Below are 23,293 nucleotides of genomic sequence, written 5' to 3' on the forward strand. Positions count from 1 at the left end.
TTTACTTTTGACAAAAGTGGGATTTTGTCAATGTAGGATATGGTGAAATTGTTATGGTGTCGACTTTAGAGTCAGAATTTTCTTTTGATGAAAAGAATTTGCCTGAACGCGGACGGTAAAAACACGATAAAAACTAATGAGCTTCTTCAAGATTCTGTTTATAAAAGATACTGATGATGCTCGCAAGAACGAAATATATTTATCTTGTAACACTAAAACAAGCTGATACAGGTTTGCAAGCTTCGTACTCAGTTTTTCTTTTTGAAAACCTTACCCACCAGGTAAACGAAAGGCGTATTATAATAACAATTACCAAAAGTATTGTTTCTGTGCTTACTTTAAATAAAACAAGTATGCATAAATATTTTTACTTACAATTGGATCAACTTAAGACACTATTACATTGTTTATGTGTTGCTTTCATACTGCGATTAGAAAAACGATGTAACTCGAATTTCCAGTAATTTGTCATAAAACGTTTATTATTGTATTTCATATCACGAGACTAAATATTATGTCAGGTGTTTTCAAATTAACCATCTAATAAAAGCTCAAAGTCACGAACAAAGTTGTAGCAAGTCGCGGTGCTAGTTGGCAAGAGAGCTCTATTTAGATAGCGTTAACCTCTTATCACATGATCATGCGATTGCAATCTACGGAGGCTGAGTTGGGTTAGGCTAAAATTGGTTTCCCAAAACCGCTTACGAACGCGCCTATTGTTACGTCACAACGTTTGTGCATTCCATAGAAGTCGCAAAATAGATGACGAAGCAGTTTTGGGCTCGACACTGAAATATGTGTGCGCAAAACCAGTCGAAGTTGCAACAAATAAGTTGAATGCTTATGTGACCTTTACACACTTGTGATATCTAATTGACTGAGCGGGTGCTACCAGGCGTGGTATATACAATAAAGAAGCTCTCCCAGTACTTATCTATCTGCAACGGAGGAAAGTGTTGGTAATGACCATTCAGCGTTTCTATTTATTTTTCACCTCAAGTTTCTCGCGTTGATTTATTCGGTTTAATGCATTAAAATTTTGTCAGTAATACACATGTCCGGCCACGCCCTTGACACGCTCCCAGGCACATCGTGACGTCAGTGGTCAGGTGATCACGCGCCAGTCACGTGTGTGGTGCCTGATCAGCGCGTGGTACAAAAGTGGGCCCATACCCAGGTCTATTTATATTTAATAGTTTAATTATCTTTTACGTTTTTATATATGTTAATTAGAATTATGAACAATAAAGGTTTTTACAATAGTTTATTTTACTAACCAACAAATTACACGGTTTCATCACATAAATAAAACATTTTAGTATTTTTTTAAAGCAAACGATTTACGAGTTATTAAAAAAGACCAGAGTAAAATCCAGCATTAGCAGTTTCCATATTCGGATATTAAGTTCATAACAGTGTTAAGGAGAATTTCCTTCAGTCGTAATACTAACGCCACGATCTATATAAAGGTAAATAGGTGAACATCTTATGGCGTCGGAGTGGATACAGAATTACAGGCAATCATAGAGGGGCGAACATCTTGGGGCATTCCAGGCGATGCGAGCGTGCGCAGAGTCAGCTGTTTATACAACTGCGTCTCTTATCGCACATCTGCAGTAACAACGTTCTACGTGCGTCCAAACATCAAGTACGTTGCTGCCGTATAAGGAAGTCGCTCATATGGATATGTTACGTTAATGTGTGATGACGCTTGCATAAATTGGTGAAATTCATTTCTTTTTCCGCGTTCTTCGTATAAAAGTGATTGAGGGATTCAATACATCGGGCTAACTCGTAAAAAGTTAAGGTTGGCATCAAACTGTTTAAAGGCGATAATACCTTAGATAATGCGTGAAAGTTTTATTATTGAACAAGCTGGAAGGCACAAAAATTAGTTTAAGGTTTAAACGATTTTTTAATGTTCTATGTTGCAAAACATTTTCAAGAATAATAAGGTTTAAACACATTTATGAAAATACAAACTTTGTAAAAATAGAAAATTAAGTAAAAAATATACAAGTGGATAATCAGGTTTAGGCAATAACCGCAAAGTGGCGCCAAAATATTTAAAAAAAAGCTAAAGACATTAAATAATGCGCGAAACTTTGTTATTAGACACGTGTTCGGCCACAAAAATTATTTTATATCTGTTAAGCTTTGGTCAATGTTTGATTCAAAAAAAATTCAAGATCAAAAAGCTTAAGAGAATATAAAAAAAGAATAAATAAATTATAAAAAATGAAGAAAATTAGGATTGAAAAGACGACAAAGTAACGAGTGGATAATCAGGTTTCAGGTGGTAAACGCGTCAGACGAAATGCTTAGCTCCAACTGGCACCAAACATTAGAACTTGCTCAAGGCTGAAGCCAACGTTTAGCCGTGTTCAAGAGTTTGTAGTGAAGTGTTGATAGCATCGGATCTGATCGGCTAAGCTGCCATTAGTCTGCATCATGGATTGGAGTTTGCTGGCGTCGTTTTATTGCTTGCTTGGCATATTATGCTCACATTCTGCTTCAGGTGAGCAAGTTATCGTAAATATTATATAATTCTTATCAAACAGAATTTTGAATGCCATATCGGTTTCAACTTGCAAGTAACGGGCGTTTAGCAAGATTTCTTTAGATTGGAATTATTGTCGATGTCTTTAATTCCATTTTTTTATTTGCAAATCAAATCTAAAAATTTGATAATAACTATAAAAGATGTTACTTCAACAACTATAGGTTCTTTGAAAATATCTGTGTTAGCATTGTGCTATGTACCATTACTATTCCATGCGACACTAAACAACAAACAATGTTCGGTGGCAGTGATCTGATTTAAAACAAAGCAGTTAGAACGTTAACTTATGTAAATAAATAGTTGGCAACAAGAAGCAGTCCTTAGATTTACGCCTTAAACTTTTGTCAAATAAAAGTGCAGCGATGTAACACACAGGTGTGGTTATGCAATCCAAAATGTCCGGCGTTATTTATCGGACGATGTTAACAGCTTGTTTATTCCAGGAATAATCTGCTGGGAATGCGACAACGCTATCGGCGAGGCAGAATGTCAGCGCACAGGGAGGATGACAAACTGCAGAGTTGAACAGGTGACTACACTTAACCTATACTCCCGGTAATAGATATAACAATTGTTTTTGAGAAACGAACGCTAAACAACTACAAATCTTATTTTAACTGCGTGAATGCAAAAAATGTGTTTTGGCCTATTTAGATAAATCTTTTTAGCCCAAAGGCACTGTGCGTTTTATCACACTACCGAATGTATTGGGCAAGCTGACTTGATATTATTTGGGCAACTTAATTGATATTGTAGTGTTTTTTTGCTATGTACGAATTGTATTGATAAAATGATAGATTTGTTGTTTATGAACATAACACCAAACAAACGTGTAAGAAAATGAAGGTTCTGAGATCCCATTGGGAAGTGGAATACATTAAGGTACATCGAGTCAGCCGCCCCCTGTTTGTGGTTCTATTTGTACTAGAATATTTTAAGCATGGATGTGTTTTAACGTTGTAGTTGTGCTGCTATGGGTAAGGGAGGCGTTCTTAGTCAAGACCGACTCCAAAGGAGCAAGCCGTTAAAATATCTGTCCTTAACTTCTTGAACTCTAGACAAAGCCACTTCACTCGGTTGATATTGTCCATTGAGTATATTTTCACAAATCTCAGAAACACACGATAAAGGAACGCGCTCATTCATGCCTCAAACTTTATTCAGTCGAATAGCATAAAGTAGAATCCATCGCGCTAAAATCGCTCAGTTGGTTGACGTCACCGGTCACGTGCATTGTGACGTACTATAGGCAAAATTACTTCTTATTGCTACAGCTGTTTTGTTTATTTTGGTTTATTCGAACATTTTGTAAAAAATCTCGGTAAAATACAATCAGCCCCCAAACCTTAGTTGGACGTACGTAACAATGAAACCGCGAGACGCTGGTTTATTTCTTCCGTTTGTTTTTCGCGAATCCACATTAAACCGGTTTGTGGCAAGTTTCTTCAAGCAAGTTTAATCTGGGAGAGGCTGACGCGATTATCAAAATTAATCTGCGGAAAAATGTGGAATCCCACATCTATGTTTAGGGCCGCTAGACATGTTTATAAGGAATTAGAATATTTTGTGCCACACACAAATTATTTGACTACGGTTGTTGATTGAAAAGTTTGAATTTAAATTATTATCCTTTGGTTTCAAACTTCGTTTACCCAAATAAAAAACTTTTAATTTAAATAACCGATTGGTTACGATTTAATGTAGTTAATATAAAATAAATCTTTTGCAACTTCACATCTAAAAAATACTTTGACTATCTGCAAAAAAAACATAAAACAAGTTTATGGTTAAAAAAAATTTTACGATTAAACAAAAGCGTCGAACTTAATTTATTTAAATAACCCGCTAAATTTAAACATGATGCTTATTTGTGTCAATTGGCCAATAAATCATTTTCCCACCATCCTGTTGTATGGAGGTTCGGGTTCCACCGCTTCGCTTTACACAAGAGCGTCTATAAGCCACCTGCGTAGCAAAGCACCTGCCAGGCGTTGAATCGTTTGATCTACATTAAATCATCACACATTCACAAGATGTTGGGGGTGTTATAGTGGTCGGTGTTTGGGCTAGGTTGGCTCGCTGCTGTATCATTCGCTTCCTATTTCATCTTACTTATGCGGATGTTATTGTGTATACAAGTAGTGCTACATTTCTACAGAACATAGATTAATATATAATATGTTTGTTTTATTAGGTTTTTCTTAATATTGAGTATTGTGTATTTTTCTGTTTCCTAGAACATAAACTTGTTAATTTTATACAAAACATTTTGTACATTAGATTACCGCTATCTTGTGTTATTTGTCTAGGACATAATTTTGACTGAGCTATTGTATACTGTATAGCTATATTATTCCCAGGACTTTGTGTTGTTTCTTGTTTCTATAGGGCATCCTGTTGTAAATTGTGTATCCAGGACACAAAGTTGTTGTACATACTAAGCTATTGTATCTTATTGCCCCCAGGACATTATTTTTTTACATTCTTTCCCCAGAACATGTGCCAGATCCAGCTGCGACTCGGTGGTTGGGGAAAGCAACCGATGATCGACAAATCTTGCAAAACCCTCACCGCCTGCGGCTCAAACTACATGCAGGTATGACGTCACAATAAACGTACAACTACTTGCATGTAAGACGCCATAATATACATCGCGCGCGTTCCAACTATACTTGCAGGTATAGTATCACAATAAACCTCGCGCAGTTCAACAATAACCTTCGAACTCCACAACACAGAAACAATAACAAAACACCTTCAACGGAATCGATGTTTTTTAAGTTTGGAAGGTTAATTTAAATTGATCGCCCGAAGCAAGTTTGATTTCACGGATGGTTATCGATTCGCAGCAGCGGTTTATGTGAAGCACTTTATCACCAAACATACATCATTTATTAAAAAGTAAAATAAAATCACTTAAGCGTTGTCATCAATCTTGACTGGACGTTATCACACCAATAACTAACCTTTATTATAACAACTTTCACCAAATGCAAACCACCCGCTAGTTTGATCGCCTATCTCATGAACTGTAACGGCCACGGGTTATGTACAGTTTCATTGAATTTTTAATAAATAATACAGCCAATGTTCTAGTATCAGATATAAATGTTGGAGTGACGAAATAATGGTCAGTGACCTTTGGCATTTAACCATCTCTTTATAATCTTTACATCTGGAAAGTTTTTTCTTCCACATATTATTGTTAAATTGAACGACCGGACCTAAAAAGAGGTGTATAATTTTGGTTTTCAATGAATTGCGATTTTCTTGTAAAATTAAAATTTTATTTTAATTTGATTTGTTGTAGAAATTTTGTTTTCAGTGTAATAAGGATTTCTTGTAAAATAATGTAGGTTTAGTTTATTATGTTTTTGTTGTAGAATTTAATGCTGTGCAGTAGCATTTTAAGTGTGTTGTTTTATGTTGATGTTGTATATATAATTTTAGTATTTGTTATGTGGATGTTTTTGCATGATTTTTATTTTAAAGATGTTGTTTTATGTTGTTGTTGTTTTATGTTGCTTTATGTTGTTGTTGTTGTTGTTGTTGTTATTTGTAGAATCTTTATGTTGTTGTTGTTTTATGTTCTTGTTGTTTTATTTTGTTTGTTGTTTTTTATGTTGTTGTTTTATGTTGTTGTTGTTTAATATTCTTGTTGTTTGTTGTAGAACCGGCGTCGAGCTTGGGCTTACAGAGGCGAGCAGATCCAATGCAACTCTCACTACCCTTCGTCGGTTTGTAGATGCTGCTGCGACTTCGACCGGTGCAATCATAAAACAACTAAATGCAACAAGCACAGTAAGTAAACGAATAAATGTAAAAAGATTTTTTCTTCTTCAAGTATTTTCGACATCAAACAAAATTTATATTTAATTATATTGAATTTCTTTTTTCAGCCTACTGTGTATTTATATTAAATAAACCTCGCATAAGGCCTGGGCTTGGTTTAAGTTTATTATTTACCTAAAATTTGACATTTTTCTAAATTGATCAACAATCGAAAAACAAACCATTTTTTGCCCAAATAGGTTTTCACGTTTTTAAGACGATGTCAATTTACTACGTTTTGGCTTTGTGAATCATTATTAAGTCTAAATTTGACTAAGCATACTAGCAATGTTGTTCGCAGACTCGGTGAGCAAATGCAAGAGCCTGTATGTTCCTTGGCAAGGCTGGATGAAATGCACTCACCATTCAAACATCCTCTCAACCTGTTCGTTCGGATGCACTGGCAGGGGGTTCTACCTTAAGGGGAAGTCCCAGCTCACATGTGGTAGGTGTGATGTTTTTATTCATAAAATAACTTGCAAACATTCGTGTTGGAGTGTTCAACATGCCCTACTGTTTCATTTTTTTACAACTTTTAAAAATATTAGATGTTTTTAATTCAAAGCCTTGGATTATAATTACTGGTATCTAAACCAATAAGTTACATTTAATTATTACTTGGTCCGGCAAAGAAACGCTTTGAACATTAATGGATTTTTTTTTTAAATGCTTATTTGAACATCTCAACAAAAACTTCAGCCTCGTTCATTTTTATTACAACTTTTAATTCAAGGCCTTGACTTATAAGATTGATATAAAAACTAATAAATTACATTGTAGTTTAATTTTTTGAACACTTACTTGAACTTATTGAAGTAGAAATTCAGCCAATTCCTTTTTACACTTTTCGATCAACACAATAACTTACCTTTTTCCACTTTGGGTTAAACATACAGGGAATGTTTGACGCCACAATATTTTGGCGCCTGCAATTAAGGTTCTTCTCAAAACGGGAATAATCGATTTAAACTGTTCTTGGTTTCCGTGTTGTGTTTATTTGCTCGTAAACACTTACTTCGCGAAACGCATCAGCGTCCATCAATCTACATACAAGACAACCATCTAAATCTCCAAAATCGCCTCAACGCAAGGTTGTTTAAAGCTAGCAACAAATATACATTGCAACAATGGATTAATCCGTCCACAACGCACAACAATAAACATCTAAGTTTAAATTTGCAGAATCTTATTTGCTGTAATTAAAACCATAAGCACATAAAATAAGCGAGATTTGTCGACTTAGAAAACACAGTATTTAAAATGAAGTTTTTTGTGGTATATTAAGCTCCTTAACAAGTTTGAAAGAATCCACGTTTCACCGCAAAGTAGATTTAATTAAATTACGCGTATTCGATGTTGTTTGGCAACTCAGTGGCGGTGTTAACCGGAGGCTGACTGAAATCTTGTTTTATGACAGACGTCATCAGTTATAGTTATAACATCACAACAGAAAACTGTGACGTAAAATTAAATGTATTTGTGATGCTTATTTAAATAATATAAAACGCTTTATTTACTGGAAGTTTGTAAGCCTTTAGATTTAAGACAATTAAGCGTCAGCCGCCCCAAAAAAATAGAAAATGTAAAGTTTTAAAAAAAATATTTGTTCCATTAATATTAAATATGTCATCTTTTGACATCTTTTTTGTTAATTTGTTGGGTCAAATATACCTTAGACAAATATTATTTAAATGTTGATTAATATTAAATATGAAAAGTTTTATTCACTTTAATTAAAGGATCTAATATACGTAAAAAAATATTGCAAGTTAGTACACTTTTGAGAGGCAAAAGGTTAAACAACTAACAAAATTACTTGTTCGATTAAAATTTAATATGGAAACTTTTAGTATTTTTGTTAATTTGTCAAACTATACGTTTGTCAACTAAATATTCGTTAAACGATCAAATGTTCATTTCAACCATGATTTTTGATCCAGATTACTTCGGCAAATGGAACGGCAAGCAGCCAAGGTGTTTACGGGTTTCTTGCCCTCCGAAACCTCAGGCGCCCACGTATGGCACGGTTCACTGCACACGAGGCGACAAGCTTGGAAGCCGCTGTCTGTGAGTAGACAATAGGCTGTGTGACGTAACTATAACAATAGCAACATTATTAGAAGCATTTTAATGATTGGTGCTAGGTTTAGTCAAACACAAACATTTGTCCATTGTTTTGGAGTGGTAACTTGTGAACATTTGGAGCGTTCCTTGTATAAACATTTAATATAAATATAGAGTTTGGACAGAACTATTAATTAAGTGCATATAAGTCAAGTAACCGAGCCAATGACTTAAGTGCAAACCCTTTATGCGCCACAATTATTGCTGAGTGTTTGATGTGACCCAGGTTTTCGTGTGAGGTTGGATATAAGCTCGACACCATCTACTCAGCGACCGAATGCATTGAGAACAGGATCTTGGATGAGTTCGGGGTTTGGAGCCGACCTTCACCGAAATGCATACGTGAGATGTTTGCTCACTCGAATCGAATTTATTTTATTTTTTGGCGAAAATATGTTTTGTACAGAATTTTTGATTTAACAGATTAGTCATTTTATCTGACTTTTTTAACTTTGTGTATTTTTCTTTAAGATAATCTTTTTAAGCGGTACACTGTTTAAATCAGAAATGATGTTATTTTTCAAGTATATCCACAATTTACTCGTCAGCAAAAACCTTTAAATCTAATTATTTTAATTCTTGTACAAAAATTAACTTTGCCACTGCGTTATACTTAAAATAAACCTCCCTGAATCTTGCATTAAATAACCCCCAAAGTTGACCTATTTTCCGACAAAACTTCCCGATCTTAATGATGACGTCACTCTTGTTTAGCTCTGACGTGTCCGGAGATCAGTCCGTTTCACCATGGCAACGTGACGTGTACAAACGCTAACTTCGTTGGCTCCCGGTGTAAGCTTCAGTGCGAGAGTGAGCACGGCTACGTCCTCCATCCACCAAACCTCCCCGAACCTTTCTGCCAACGCAACGAACAGTGGAAGGACCGGGTTCCTTGCTGCACTCGTGAGTACAAACACTTAAAAAACACATTTGCAATCTGTTTCTTCATTAAATGTAGAAAGTTAAAATCAACAAGATTATTTATACGGTTTCTTTGATGTATCGGTTTAGCATTGTATTTTCCTATAACTTCACAGTTCTGTCCCCTCATTACTTACTTTATTTACTTTTAGTCCCGTGTCCTCCATACGCGATCATGGACTTCCTTGTGATCCTCGATTCCTCTTCATCAGTTGGAGCGAAGAACTGGAGAACAACAAAGAAGTTCGTCAAGAGTTTCCTAGAGTAAGTACTTTCGTATTTGTGTGAATGCAAAACGCTTTTAATGTGCCACTTTTAACCAAAAGGTAAATTTTACTTTTGAATTTGTTCTCTGTTAGTCAAAACTTTAGCTGTTTTGCCATCCCAGTTGTCCCATACAGAGATGTTGAGTTACATTCTGTTCGGGCATCCTGGTTTAAATTTCTTTCAATCTCTCACTTTATTTAATGCTGTAAATCACTTTTGCTAGCTTTTCGTAGATTTTTATATAAATTCTATTGAATAATCCTAAAAACCTGTTTTGTCACTCGTTATAAATGGTTTCACGGCAAAAATATTCTTCAGCTGCAAGACTCTCACCTGATTGCTATTAATCCAATAATAAAAACAAAAATAAAAAGATCTAAAACTACACGAGGCCACTTTATTATAAAAATATCGAGTATGTGTCATTATAACTACCAAGTAACAAAAAAACTATACTTGTTTGACGAAAGTGTTGACTTTTCTTCCACTTGCAAACAGCCTTTTATCCCAGCTTAAGCTATATTCTTGTAATCTATGTTTATTTTACTTCAGGAGGTTCAAGGTCCAGGACGACTCGAGTCGGTACGCAAGCTTCAGATACAACCGGGAGGTCGACCGAAAAACACAAGTGGGTTGGAAATTTTTGTTTAGTTGATTTAAAAAAATTAGTTTGGTTAAAAATTCGAAATCTTGTATTTTGAAAACTCTTTGTTTCATAAAATAAACTATTTTTTTCATAAACTACTAATTTTGTTGCAGATATTCTTGGATGATTTTCCGAACAACAAGCGAGATTTCCTCAGAGCTTTCGACAAAATCAATTACAACGGAAATGGTAAAATAATGTTCTGGTCTTTTGCAGCTACTTGAAAACGGTTATTTAGATTAGAGAAAAAAATCAAAACAAAAATCAAATTCTTACTCGTTTATTATTAATTTTCAATTTTTTTTTAATCTTTATGAACAAATTAGAAGTAAATACATTACTGTTTGTCGTTTCGGCAACTTTTTTTTTAACTTTTGTTTCAACACTAAATTATAATTACTAAAACTTACAAATGTCTGGTGTCTGTTTTGTAACCTTTAAAACATATGACGTTAACAAATTGTGACTAAACGTTTATGACGTTATAGGGACTAACACGGGCAACGCTCTGACGTATGCACATGACGTCATGCTCGCCCGTGGCAACCGCGAGAAAGCGAAAGACGTCATACTGCTCATCACAGACGGGACTTCCCAGGATAACGTCACAATTCCTGCCCAGAAGCTTCACGATTCTGACGTCACAGTGAGTAGAAATGGCGCCAATCGATAAAGTTGCATCGATAATAAATGCTTGGATGCCGTTAAATAATAGAGTTGACGTAATATCATTGTTATTGTAATTGAATTATAAATATAATTAAACAAACAACTGTAAATAGTTGCACAGTATGACTAAATGCTTTGGAATATACATTATGTAGAAGAACAATAAAATTTAAAGGTGTTAATGCAAGAAAGGCAGAAAAATAGCCTTGAAATTCTTTAAAATATTTTTTCGGCGATTAATCAATTGAACTCTATTATAAATATCGTCTTGAACGTATCTATATACATTTTGTAAATCACTGTGAGCAATGTCAGGAATTGTGCCTGGGTTCAATTTAAAGCGCGTGAATTAAAGTGCGTTTGTGGTTTAGCTTAGGCTATTTAGCGGTTGCAAAACTATTCTAAAAATGTTAGAAGGTGTCACAAAAAAATGTCACAAATTATTAGAAAGTAACAAATTATTATTATTCGTAGAAACTCCAAATGTATTTTTACCTTATCTGGTATTTTTTCTCTGTTCATACTTTATATTTTATTTACCGAAAACAAACTTTTCCTCTCAGGTGTACGTGGTGCCTGTGCTGCCCCCCAGTGGCAGGTTGGACCAGGGCCAGATACTGAGCATCGCAGGTGAACCTTCGCACGTTCTTGATGACGCACTTGTGGGAGGATTCGAAGCTCTTGATGACGTATTCTCTGCAAAGATCACCAGAACCTTGTGCCACAATCCCTGCACAAACCCCTTCCACGACCACGAACGATGACGTCACACGCCAAGGTGACGTCACAAGCACCTGGTTACGTCATGTGCTACTTGTACAGATTGCGTTTTTACTTAGCACCTTTGTTTGTGTGTTGATATTTCATAAATCTATCGCGAGCACTTGTGGATGTTTGAGTGTTGAATTAATGCCTTGGGTGAAAAAAAAGGTTGAAAGATAAAATGATTAAGACCACGGTTAGAAGATGCAAAGTTCTTCCCCATAAATAGACGAGTTTACCAATTTAGTAGCTATCTTTTTTGCTAATGACTTGGCTTAAAAAGACTGCTTTAATAATTACTTGACTGACACTTGAATGGGGCAACTAATGACTAGTATTGTGACTTGTCTTGTTATTTATTTAAAAAAGAACTGACCTTAAAATGTTTAAAATGACTTGTTTGCACGAAGAGGATCAACAAATATTACAAATTTACCACAAATTTTAATCGAAACGAACAAATGAAAAGCATTTATGTTTATTGTACAAAATAGCATTGTTTTATTACATGGCGAGAATTCAAATCCTGTAATATCGTGAATATTAAAGTTACAAACGTGGCTCATCACACTTCAAAACGCCGACGGGAAAACAGAATAAGTAGCTTTGCACAACGTAGGTCACGTTTTTACGGGGTGCCACAGTATTTCACTTTTAGCTTCAAACCTTAACATCAGTCCAAGGTTCATTATAAAATAATGTGCGACACAAAAATCATAAAATCTAACCATAAGAAAAACAAGAAATGTAGTAGTTGGCGATTTTATGCAAAGCCACTTTTTTCACATATTTAACTATGTGTTGTCCTTTCAAATTTTAAGCAAAATATCAACAGTATATTTTGTGATAATTGCTTTTATTTGATTTTAAAGATGTTTTGTGGCAGCTTTTTTCGTAATAACTACAAGTCAATGATTAGGTAAAAATCTAAATTTACGAAATTTTAAATTTTGCAAACTAGTTTTTATATTATAGGCGCTTCTCGTGATGGATTGTTAAAATAAATCGAAATTTAAATATAAAATAATGGATCATTGAAGCTTGTTTATATTGCGCGTATGTTTGGCTTATTACTGTTGGTTTGAAGTCACACCAAGTAATTTCTCCAGCTTAACTCAATTGGCGGCTTCACACTTGGTCAATTACCAACCCTGTAATTTACTTTTGACACGCCCGACTCGATAAGATCTCTACGCAGGTGACGGAATTATTACGTAACAAACACAGCAACAAACGCGTCTCGCGCTCGCCCAGAGCAAGATTGCTATCTGAAGTCTTACTCAAAAGATAGATTATCTTAAACTTGCAAAAACAAGGTTAAGGTTCAACAAATGATTGATCTAGAAACCACAACTAAGATGATCAGTGAATAATGTTATTCTCATTAATATTTTCAAACTTTGGCCAACTTCTTAGATTTTTTTCTTTAAAAGCTTCATTAACAGTTTGACAACAACTAAAATGTATTTCTAGTATCAAATTAGTATTTGCTAGAAATCCATAAAGTTCGAACAACTTTAAATCATGATTTAAACAAGCAAGACACAACACTTTTTTCATAAATTTTCTTTTTTGTTGCGATTTATTTCTACAATTGTGGAATAAAGCCATTAGAATCGCGTAATGTTTAATTTTATTTCGTCATGATTAATCTTTTTAATTTTTTTTAGCTTAGTTTATATTTTTCTTTGATACAATTAAACTTTTGTCTTAATATCTCCATGAAGCGTAAACATGACGTAAGTGACGTAACTAATGACGTAAGCAGTAGTTTATTTCGGATTGCATGCAATTCACTGTTGCACTGAATATGTGAATAAAGGAAATCACCTTGACCCTTGCAAGATAAATGTTGACTTTAATTCCTGATCAGTAACAGCAGAATACTCTAGCGTCACTATATCTTAATTCAAACAAAAACCTTCATTGGCCAAATATATATATATAACATCTCTAAATAGTGTCCGACATGAATGGCTAGTTTTGCTAGACAAGTGGTTCCTAAACTGGGGGCGTGTGAGGTTCACAAGGGAACGCGAGAAATTGACAAACTCTGCATGAATTATGACTAAACATTAAGGAGAAATGATATTTCCCTGCTATTAATCCTCGAATTAAACCTTTGGTATCCAAAAAAAGTCACATCATTCGCATTGATGCAACTAACCTGGAAATAAAATGCTGTTCTGCTTTATGGTTTTTTGATTTTGAAACAAGGTGGGCGTGAGTTTTGTTAAAACTGTAAAATGGGGACGTGTCTCAAAAAGTTTAAGAACCACTGTGTCACACTATTCTGCTGGTTTGAATTTCACGGTCTAAAAAACATACAGAAATGTGACATTTTAAGTCCGAATATTTTTCTACAAACACCGTTTACTGATAATAACCCAGTGTTCACAGTTAGGATTGTTCGTAAAGTCATACAGACCTGGAGTGCTTAGAGCATTTAAGATCCTTCATTTGTTTCCAAGCTATATTTCGATGTTCCTTGCATTGTAATGCAGTAATCACCACTGAAAGCTTTGATCACGTGTGTTCAGTGAGGCGTGAACTACACGGAAAGTCACGTGACGAGAAAATCGTGTGATATCAGATTGTTTCATTATTTTTTTTATAATACCTTGATAAACTATATCAAAATAATGTACTGTTTAAAACTGTCACATTAGAACTATGTAGTACAATTACAAAGCCACATTTTTACAGTAAGGCAAGAGTTACTGACTTTTATATCCAATTTTAAATATTATTAAAATGCAAAACAAACAACACCGTAAAAAACAAAAGTATACAATGTTTATCTTAGTTTTAAAGCCCTATTAACTATGGTAATTTTTAAAGCATTATTTTATTATTTTCATGGACGTCCCACGAAGTACATCAATAAAGACTTTTTTTTTGAAACATAAATACCTAAAAAATGTTGGAAAACGCTTGATCAAATAAAACTTCCCAAAGTCTAAATTAATAACAATTTCAAGGAACTAATTATTTGCCTTCACTTCATTGAAAAATAATTAAAGCATTAAACACAGAAACAAACAGGAATCTAACAAGAATGAACAGAGCTTGTGTTGAAATCGTGTTAATACGCGGTGTGGATTTATAATTATAATGTTGCTAGGCAATGTAATTAAACTGTTCGGCAAATACTTTTTAAATGATATATTCCTTTTTTCCGTGTAATTTTATAATTTATCCACGTGGTTTGAATCCTCTTCAAATTTTACAGAATCATCGACAATTAAAACCGCATCTTGATGATAATTGGAGTTCTGCAACACATTAGCAACATCACTTATAGGCGCGTTGTTTTGTAATTTTAGGGCTTTTTGTGTTAGGCCACTTCATAAACATTTGTCAGACAGGTAAAACAACTTTATTTATTGCTTAAAATATTTTTATTATTAAAGACCCAATGTGCTAATTTACCAACTTACAATCCTCAGCGACACGAAAGCTTGTAATACGATTAAAAATGACTCAAAAGACCAAGTATCATGACAATTAACAAATTTAAGTAAGTTAGTACACCGAAAATCCATTGCAGATTCGCCTAATCTGTCGATCAATGATGCAAGTAGAGCAGGCTAGAAAGCAACTCGCCTGCAGTGAGGTTCGAACTCACAACCTCTGTCATACCGGGACCGTCGCCGAGTCTGCGCTGTTTACTTGGGCAGTGTTTAATTTTTTCATTCGTCATTAACCTTAGTTTTGTTTGGTGGTGACTTGACTTTGTTGAAAGGATAAACATCTTGTTGGTCACAAGTCCCTGGGAAAGCATTTCCAGAAAAAATTGAAACGTTGTGGTTGAGGTCTGAGCCTAAAAGATAAAAAATAACCTCGCTTTTTCGCATTTTCCAGTTATCGTATGTTATCGTGTTTTTCTCCACTCGATAATTTAGATGTGGTCCACTGTGTTTTTTCCTTTGTTGTTTGTCTAGTCTAGTATATATATATATATATATATTTCGTCTTTGGTTTATTGCCTCAATTATATTGCCCTGGAGAAGATTCCCGAATCGGTGCTCAGAACGTTGTTATTGTAATAAAATTTTGCAGGAAGAACAATTATTATATAGTTGAAACAATGCCTGGCAGCAACAGCATATTCATAGAAATAAACACTAGAAAATAGCCTTTATTTCACACAAAAATCCAAACAAAAGCCACAAAGGTTATAAAGAGATCGAAAATAACTTTATTTAAAAAGAGAAGAGAACTATAATAGATTCATTCACATTAGGATTTAAAAAAATCTGATGTATTTTGCGCAACTACAGTGTTCTGCTCTTTTTGAATAAGTTGTTTTAGACCTTTTTAAACATTTGTGGTTCTGTTTGGATCTTACCATATGGATAAAAACTACAACTAGAAATGTTGGAACATACTTAAATCCAAATATACACAACAAAATTAATACCAATGTTATTATTTTAACCTTTGTTCCAACAACTTAACCCACATCAGTTAATGATCCAACCACAAACCTTGCGGAAGAATCCTGAGGTTCATCATCATTCCAAGATCTTCATGGTGGAGATTGTGACAATGAACCACGATATCACCAACAAACCTGTCGGCCATGAAGCGGATCTGAGCAACAAAGATAAGGTACGTCAACTATACGCTGTGTATGGTTACCGTGATGTATAGTTGAGAGAGGTAGCTATGATTACCGTGATGTTGGAGAGAGGTTGGTATGGTTACCGTGATGTTGGAGAGAGGTTGCTATGGTTACCGTGATGTTAGAGAGAGGTAGCTATGGTTACCGTAATGTATAGTTGAGAGAGGTTGCTATGATTACCGTGATGTTGGAGAGAGGTTGCTATGGTTACCGTGATGTTGGAAAGAGGTTGCTATGGTTACCGTGATGTATAGTTGAGAGAGGTAGCTATGATTACCGTGATGTTGGAGAGAGGTTGCTATGGCTAACGTGATGTTGGAGCGAGGTTGCTATGGTTACCGTGATGTATAGTTGAGAGAGGTTGCTATGGTTACCGTGATGTTAGAGAGAGGTTGGTATGGTTACTGTGATGTGGGATAGAGGTTGCTATGGTTACCGTGATGTTAGATAGAGGAGGAACAAGTAGGACATCCCTGAAGATTCCTGATGATGCGTATCCTATTGTTCCGGGTCCTCCTTTCCTCCAGCGATCTTCGTGTCCCAAGTATTTGAGCGGCCAGGTTGGTAGAGGGATGCTGTTGTTGCCTGGCAACGGAACAGTAGGATCATGATTAAATTATTGATTCAAGCAGAAAATACGTTGCTGGAATTTGTAGGAAACATATTTTTATAACATTTGTTTAAAGTTCTAAATCAAAAGTTTAGAATTGTCACCGGGCTATACTTTAAATTGAACGTTGGTCTGGAGAAAATTTAGTGAAGATTTGAGTGGAATAAAAGGAAAAACTACAAATTTTTTTTTTCGCCCACAACAGTTTTTCTAACTGTTTCGAAAGAGTGAACAAGCCGTGCTTTTTCATTTTCCATTTTTTGCCTACCGAAACTATGTTCAGCACTTGGAGAACAATCCATAAATTCGAATTCAAACTGGGATGATATTTGCAAAGATTAAAATTGGCTAAGCATCTTACTGTTGTAGTTTTGGTGCTGGTAGAAACATGTTTCGTTCTTTTGATTCCAAAGTTTCCAGTTTCTAAAGTCTTCGGGATCGCTATCGCCGAATGGACCGGTGTAGGCGTTATAGCTTACCACCTGAAAATATTTCCGAAAGTTCATAAACTACAAACGTATTCGAGAAGTTGTATATAAATACCAAACGTGGCACTGATTTATTCTCATTTGTACCTAATTTTACAGAGTTTGTTGCTATCGTTATTATTGAGTAATTGTTCAGTTGAACATCGCGGCGATGCTGCGTGTAAAACATGGTAAAAATAGAAAAAAACGGAATATCTATACAAGAGGGACAAACGCCACAAAAGTGGTAATTATAGATAAATTAGAAAAAAATATTCGAACTTAAGAATTTCAATTTTATGTAAGCAACATTTCATTGGACGTTGCTATGGTACAAAATAAACAAAAAAATTAAACACAATATTATCGAATGGACTGGTGTAGGTGTAATAGCTCGCCACCCTAAAATATCTCTAAAAAAGACTTTTTACTTGGTTTTATAGAGTTTGTTGTTACAGACACAACATTGATTAGTTATTATCAGACAAAAATTACCTAGAAGATGTTGCAGGTGAAAAACGGACATGTGGTTTTGTCATACAGACTCTTCATGATTTTACGTTGTTCAGTTGTGGCAGAAGTTTAAACTATCCACGAAAGGTGAGTTACCTGGAAGCTATTGACGTGAATGTGGAGTGGGTGGCTCTCATAGATTCCTGTGTTCGTCAAATACCATTCCTGGACCGTTCCAACTTCGAAGTTGTATCTAAGCAAACCAGAAGTTGAATATACTTTAGGTAAACAGCACAGGTGAGGTAAACAGCACAGGTGAGGAATCTAGGATTTTTGTTCAGGGTATGAAAAACTTCAAAGATGACGTCATAAAGTTGCGTCTAAACGTGACGTCACAAATTAACATCTAAAGGTTATGTCACGAAGAAGGACTCTAAAACGTCTTTGGGTTAAAACAAATTTATTAAAATGGGGCATACTAGAAACTTATCCATATTAGTAAATTTGCACTTAGGAAGTTAAAATAGACAAAAATAACAGTTTTTTGGGGCTAATGGCCACATTTTTCTTAATTGACTTAATTTTAAACCAAATGTAATGCAAATGCGACCAATACTTGATCAATGTTATAGGCAAACTTTTCTTAAATTCTGTTGAAACTTTTTGGTTGTTTTCTGGCAGATAATAAATAACACAAACTTCCAAAATATACTCCATCCACTCTAAAGTTAGGAGCGTATTCTACACTATATGTTAAACTAACACTAATTGTTTAACGCAATTCCATGTTAGATGGCGGGGATCGTGGCATAAGTGCGTTGTTAAATATAAATTAATAACGAAAAAAAAGTCCTTGAAACAAAGCGTTACAAATCAACTGAATCGATAAATAATTGTTTCGTCATTTGTCTTAACTACTAATGCTATAACGAAATAAAACCCACAAGGCATATCAAAACACATACAGAGGTAGTTAGCATTTGTTTACAAAATGTTGTATTTCCAAAAGTTAAGATCACAAACCTCCAAAACTCTTCATCTTTGAACCATTCTCGGTTGATCGTGAGCGCATCTCCAAGTTCTATCACAAATCGACCATGAACTTGGCTCTGGGGGAGTCCCCTAAAGTCCCCTATGTAGAGGGGCCTTTTGGGGAGATCCCCTTGTATCTTGGTACCCAATGTGGGGCCACTGGCCCTCAAAGTAAGTAAGGTTCCGTTGAAAGCTTGAAGTTCACCTGTTGACCATTCGTCCTCGGGGAGACTTAACGACTTCACCTAATTCACAAAACAATAGTTAAGATTTAAATCTTTGTAAACGGCCGTACTTGTCTGATTCTTATTAGGATAATCAAGTGGCACTGTATGAAGACAAAATGTATTGAAATCTCGACAAGCATTTCGACTTTGACCTGATTAAGCACGGTTGTGCGAAAGCTTGTCGAGATTTCAATACAATTTCTCTTTAAATAGAGCCACCTGATTATTTTATTTAGTTAATGTATCAGAGATAAAATTTCCAACTAATTTGTCACTAACTCAAACGTTTAAACTGGGAAGTTGTGCCAGAAAATCATAACGTTAGTAATATGGAGCTAGAAAGACCAAGCAGTTTAAAATGATCTTTTTACCCTATTTTTATTCTTTTATTTTATTTTTTTAAGTAGATCGATTTAGATCGGTGATAATAGTTGGAGTATTTGTTGTTGTATCATTATAAAATGGTATTTTCTTTAACCAATTTGAAGTTACCATTAATTCTTTACAATAGAACCAGCAAAAATGTCAACTTACGTAGAATGTTCCTGGCTTATTGCAAACAACTAACCAATCCACTCTAGACGCAGCAACCAGAAAACTTCTCCCCAGCCTCGGTCTGGTCAAATGGTCGATATAAATACCATCTATGGCAATTTCATAGAAATCACACGCTGCCTCTCCGGCCGAATCAGTGACCAGAAGGTTAAGGGTAGCGCCGCCACCAGCATTAACCATTCTATGGCAACATACCAGCATTAACCATTCTATGGCAAAATACCAGCATTTACCATTTCTCAGCACAATAAACCACCAATTATCTTATAACAACAACCACAAAAACAGAATCAACCATTCTATAAAAATTGATTCTACAATTCTAGGCACACACAAGTTCAACTACCTTACACTTATACTAAGGTTGCTCACCTGAAGCGTTTAATCTGCCCAGTTCTTATGTCCATGACTGGGTTCACCAATCCATTGGTTGTGAAATAATTGAAGGCATTTTTCTCGTCTCTCACCCAATCATACAATGTCTTATTACTCGAACCGTCGAGATCGTATTGGTTCAGGCTGAAGAATACAGAGTTAATAACATTTTACGAAGGTAATCTAGTCTGGGGTGATAACAATGTTCCTCTAATTCAAATTTAAACATTCATTGTTTTGTAAATATGCTGTTGCTACCAGACAAATTATATTAAAATAACCTCTATAGGTACTTTTCATTTTCTTTAACGTGTTTTTCATTCATTTTCTTTAACGTTTCGGCAACCTATGCAGGATACCTTCATCAGGGAATGCAACAATTACACCACGCTAAGTTAAACATAGATAGCCGGAAAGCTGGAGAAAAGTACATAAAGGGGTTCTTTTTAGTAGTTTTGTTGGTGTATCTTATAAAACAAAGCAGTTTCCAAAGGCTAAAAAATTCGATTTTACTTTTTTCAAGATAGCCTTAAGTTTGTGCAGAATATACTTAAACTTGAAACATTGCTAAAACATAATTTTCTGGTAAATATAAAAATAAAAATGTTTTCAGATTGCAGTAAGATGAAGTTAGGTTTTCGTTTTCCAAATCTTCTTGAAAAAATGTTTTTTCACGTTGGAAACTCATATTTTGGAGAAAAATGAGGTTTCACACGGATATTTAAATCGAAGTTTATACGATATCTTCAACCAACTTGAAAAGGCTGTCTTGGAGGCGTTTTTAATTCGAATATTGTAACTAAAAAGTGGTTAGGTCTGAACAGAATATACTTAATTTGAGCAAATACATTGTTAAAAAATATTGTTCTGGTAAATGTCAAAATAAAAATGTGTAAAAGCTTCAACTTACTTGAAAAGGCTGTCTTTTAGTCGTTTTTCCCTCAACCCGAAGCCGTACTTGCCGGAATAAGTGAGACTTGGTTGGAATACAAGTTGCATGTCGTGCTCGCAATGTTCGGGGCAAGAAACATCACGGAGGTGTTGCGGAGTCAAATAGTTGGAAGGGTCCTCAACTATGATCATCCCTGCCATCCCACTTTCAGTCTATGTAAAGGCAGTGTTGTAAATTCATTTGTAAAATACCTTAAGTCCCAGTGAACTCAAAATAGCAAGTTAAGTCCCAGTCCAAGTCATCGGTTGCCCAGTTAATTCCAGTCAACATTAATTTCAAGTCAAGTCATTGTCATAAAAGTAAACTGTTAAACTATTAAAATTTAGTAAACTGTTAACCTATTAAAATTTAGTAAACTGTTAAACTATTAAAATTTAGTAAACTGTTAACCTATTAAAATTTAGTAAACTGTTAACCTATTAAAATTAGTAAACTGTTAACCTATTAAAATTTAGTAAACTGTTAACCTATTAAATTTAGTAAACTGTTAACCTATTAAAATTAGTAAACTGTTAACCTATTAAAATTTAGTAAACTGTTAACCTATTAAATTTAGTAAACTGTTAACCTATTAAAATTTAGTCCTATTATGAGCAACCATTCAACTAAAAATCACACCATACAGCAATAAATCGTTTACTCCCCGACTCAATAAACACGCTTTATCAAGGTTGGTTCTCACTGGACGCATTTTGCGTTCACCAACATCAGCACACACTTTTACACATCTACCTAAAAAGTGAGGGGTTTGTGGGACACTTAGTGCACATTACAATTGTACATATTTTTGTGCACAGTAAAATAGCTTAGATACGCCAGATTTTTGACGTTTACAAGTAAAATATATATTATGAATATAAAGTTAAAACTATTTTGTTAAACGTTCAACAGCTGTGTCCATGCACAGTGACTAAACGTTCGTGTTGGCCAGTGTGATCTTTGAACAGTATTTCAGCCTGTGGTCAATTAAGGTTGTACAAACCTATTCTACACAAAACATGGGCTTGAGAATTTTTATTGGGTGAATATAAACAATCATATTTGGACGATATTACGTTGGCAAAAACGCAATCGGGTTTGACTTAAGAGGAAGTGACCCGTCGTGAATAAAAAAATTGGAAGCTATAAAAGTAAAAGTAGTGGCACCAATTGTCAGTCATAAGAGCTAATAAAGCGGCAATTAAAAGGTAGATAAATAAAGATGACTTCAAAGATTTTCAGGGATATTCAATAGAATTCCGCAGCTGGTTTTAAGCATGGCGGATCCATTAGTTTGGAAGGTTTCGAACAAATCAATTCGTACTGAGTTCAACTTCACCCCACAACCTCCTATGCGTTTCTATAGAACGTGAATCATGCCAGGCATTTTCAATGTTGGGATGAGAGCATTGAGATCGCATCTATTCCAGCCTATAATCAGTTAGTGTGTGCCATTAATATCGCATTCATTTCGTGATTGTGATTTTTGAAATTGACCCAGAGATGCACAATTAAACTTCTAAAATGTCTAAATAATATCAGATTAATATTTATCCTAACAAACATCTTTCAAGCAAAGGGCAATTTTCTTTGCTTATTTGTATTTATAAATATTTCTTTGACAAATCCTACGAAGCCAACTTTATCAATTTCTGTGTTTTTAAGTATTTAAAAGAGACCAATCTAATGTAAGATTGCAATGTGTTGCACTAAGTGCGGCATGTTTGAAATCACCTTAACTTATGAAAACAATTGTCGACCTCAAATCCTGTTAAGTAACAACAGTATTTAGCTAATGCTATGTAAATGAGCTTCAGACATCTAACGTAGATGTTAAAAGATATGCATTATACCTTGTCATATACATCATACCTTTGTCAGTAAGTAGAAGTGAAATTCGCCCCTTTAGTTGCACAAATTGGTTATAGGCTATTTAGAGAAACCATGGGAAAGACTGAAGAAATCGTTTCGGCCGTTTAAAAGACTTTGAAAAATACCAATATCACCGATTGTTTTGTAAAGCAAATGCATCTTGTAACCCGGTATTAGTATTCAGCTGCAAATGTGTGTATTTCTCATAACATTTTATCACAATTAGTTGAAACTTGACTGCCCCGTGATGAAATGGATGACATTTGCATTGAATGCACTTAAGTAACTATTACTTCTGCCAATTTTACTAGCATTTCCACCAATCTCTAATTACTTGAAACTTGACTGCCCCGTGGTGGTG

General features: G+C 34.8%; 1 protein-coding gene across 1 annotated transcript; it reads left to right on the top strand.

Moving 5' to 3' along the window:
• Window positions 1-1,535: 1,535 nt before the first annotated feature.
• On the top strand, window positions 1,536-13,543 carry LOC146157973 (uncharacterized). Its single transcript, XM_083384036.1, has 14 exons — window positions 1,536-1,648; window positions 2,290-2,518; window positions 3,007-3,092; window positions 5,058-5,159; window positions 6,235-6,364; window positions 6,696-6,839; window positions 8,335-8,461; window positions 8,745-8,860; window positions 9,233-9,421; window positions 9,592-9,703; window positions 10,259-10,334; window positions 10,466-10,541; window positions 10,841-10,998; window positions 11,585-13,543. The coding sequence occupies exons 2-14, from the start codon at window positions 2,452-2,454 to the stop codon at window positions 11,783-11,785; spliced, it is 1,584 nt and encodes a 527-aa protein (XP_083240162.1). The 5' UTR covers window positions 1,536-1,648; window positions 2,290-2,451; the 3' UTR covers window positions 11,786-13,543.
• Window positions 13,544-23,293: the final 9,750 nt, after the last annotated feature.

This window comes from Ascidiella aspersa, chromosome 3, assembly GCF_963924565.1.
Source record: "Ascidiella aspersa chromosome 3, kaAscAspe10.2, whole genome shotgun sequence".
Classification (NCBI taxonomy): domain Eukaryota; kingdom Metazoa; phylum Chordata; class Ascidiacea; order Phlebobranchia; family Ascidiidae; genus Ascidiella; species Ascidiella aspersa.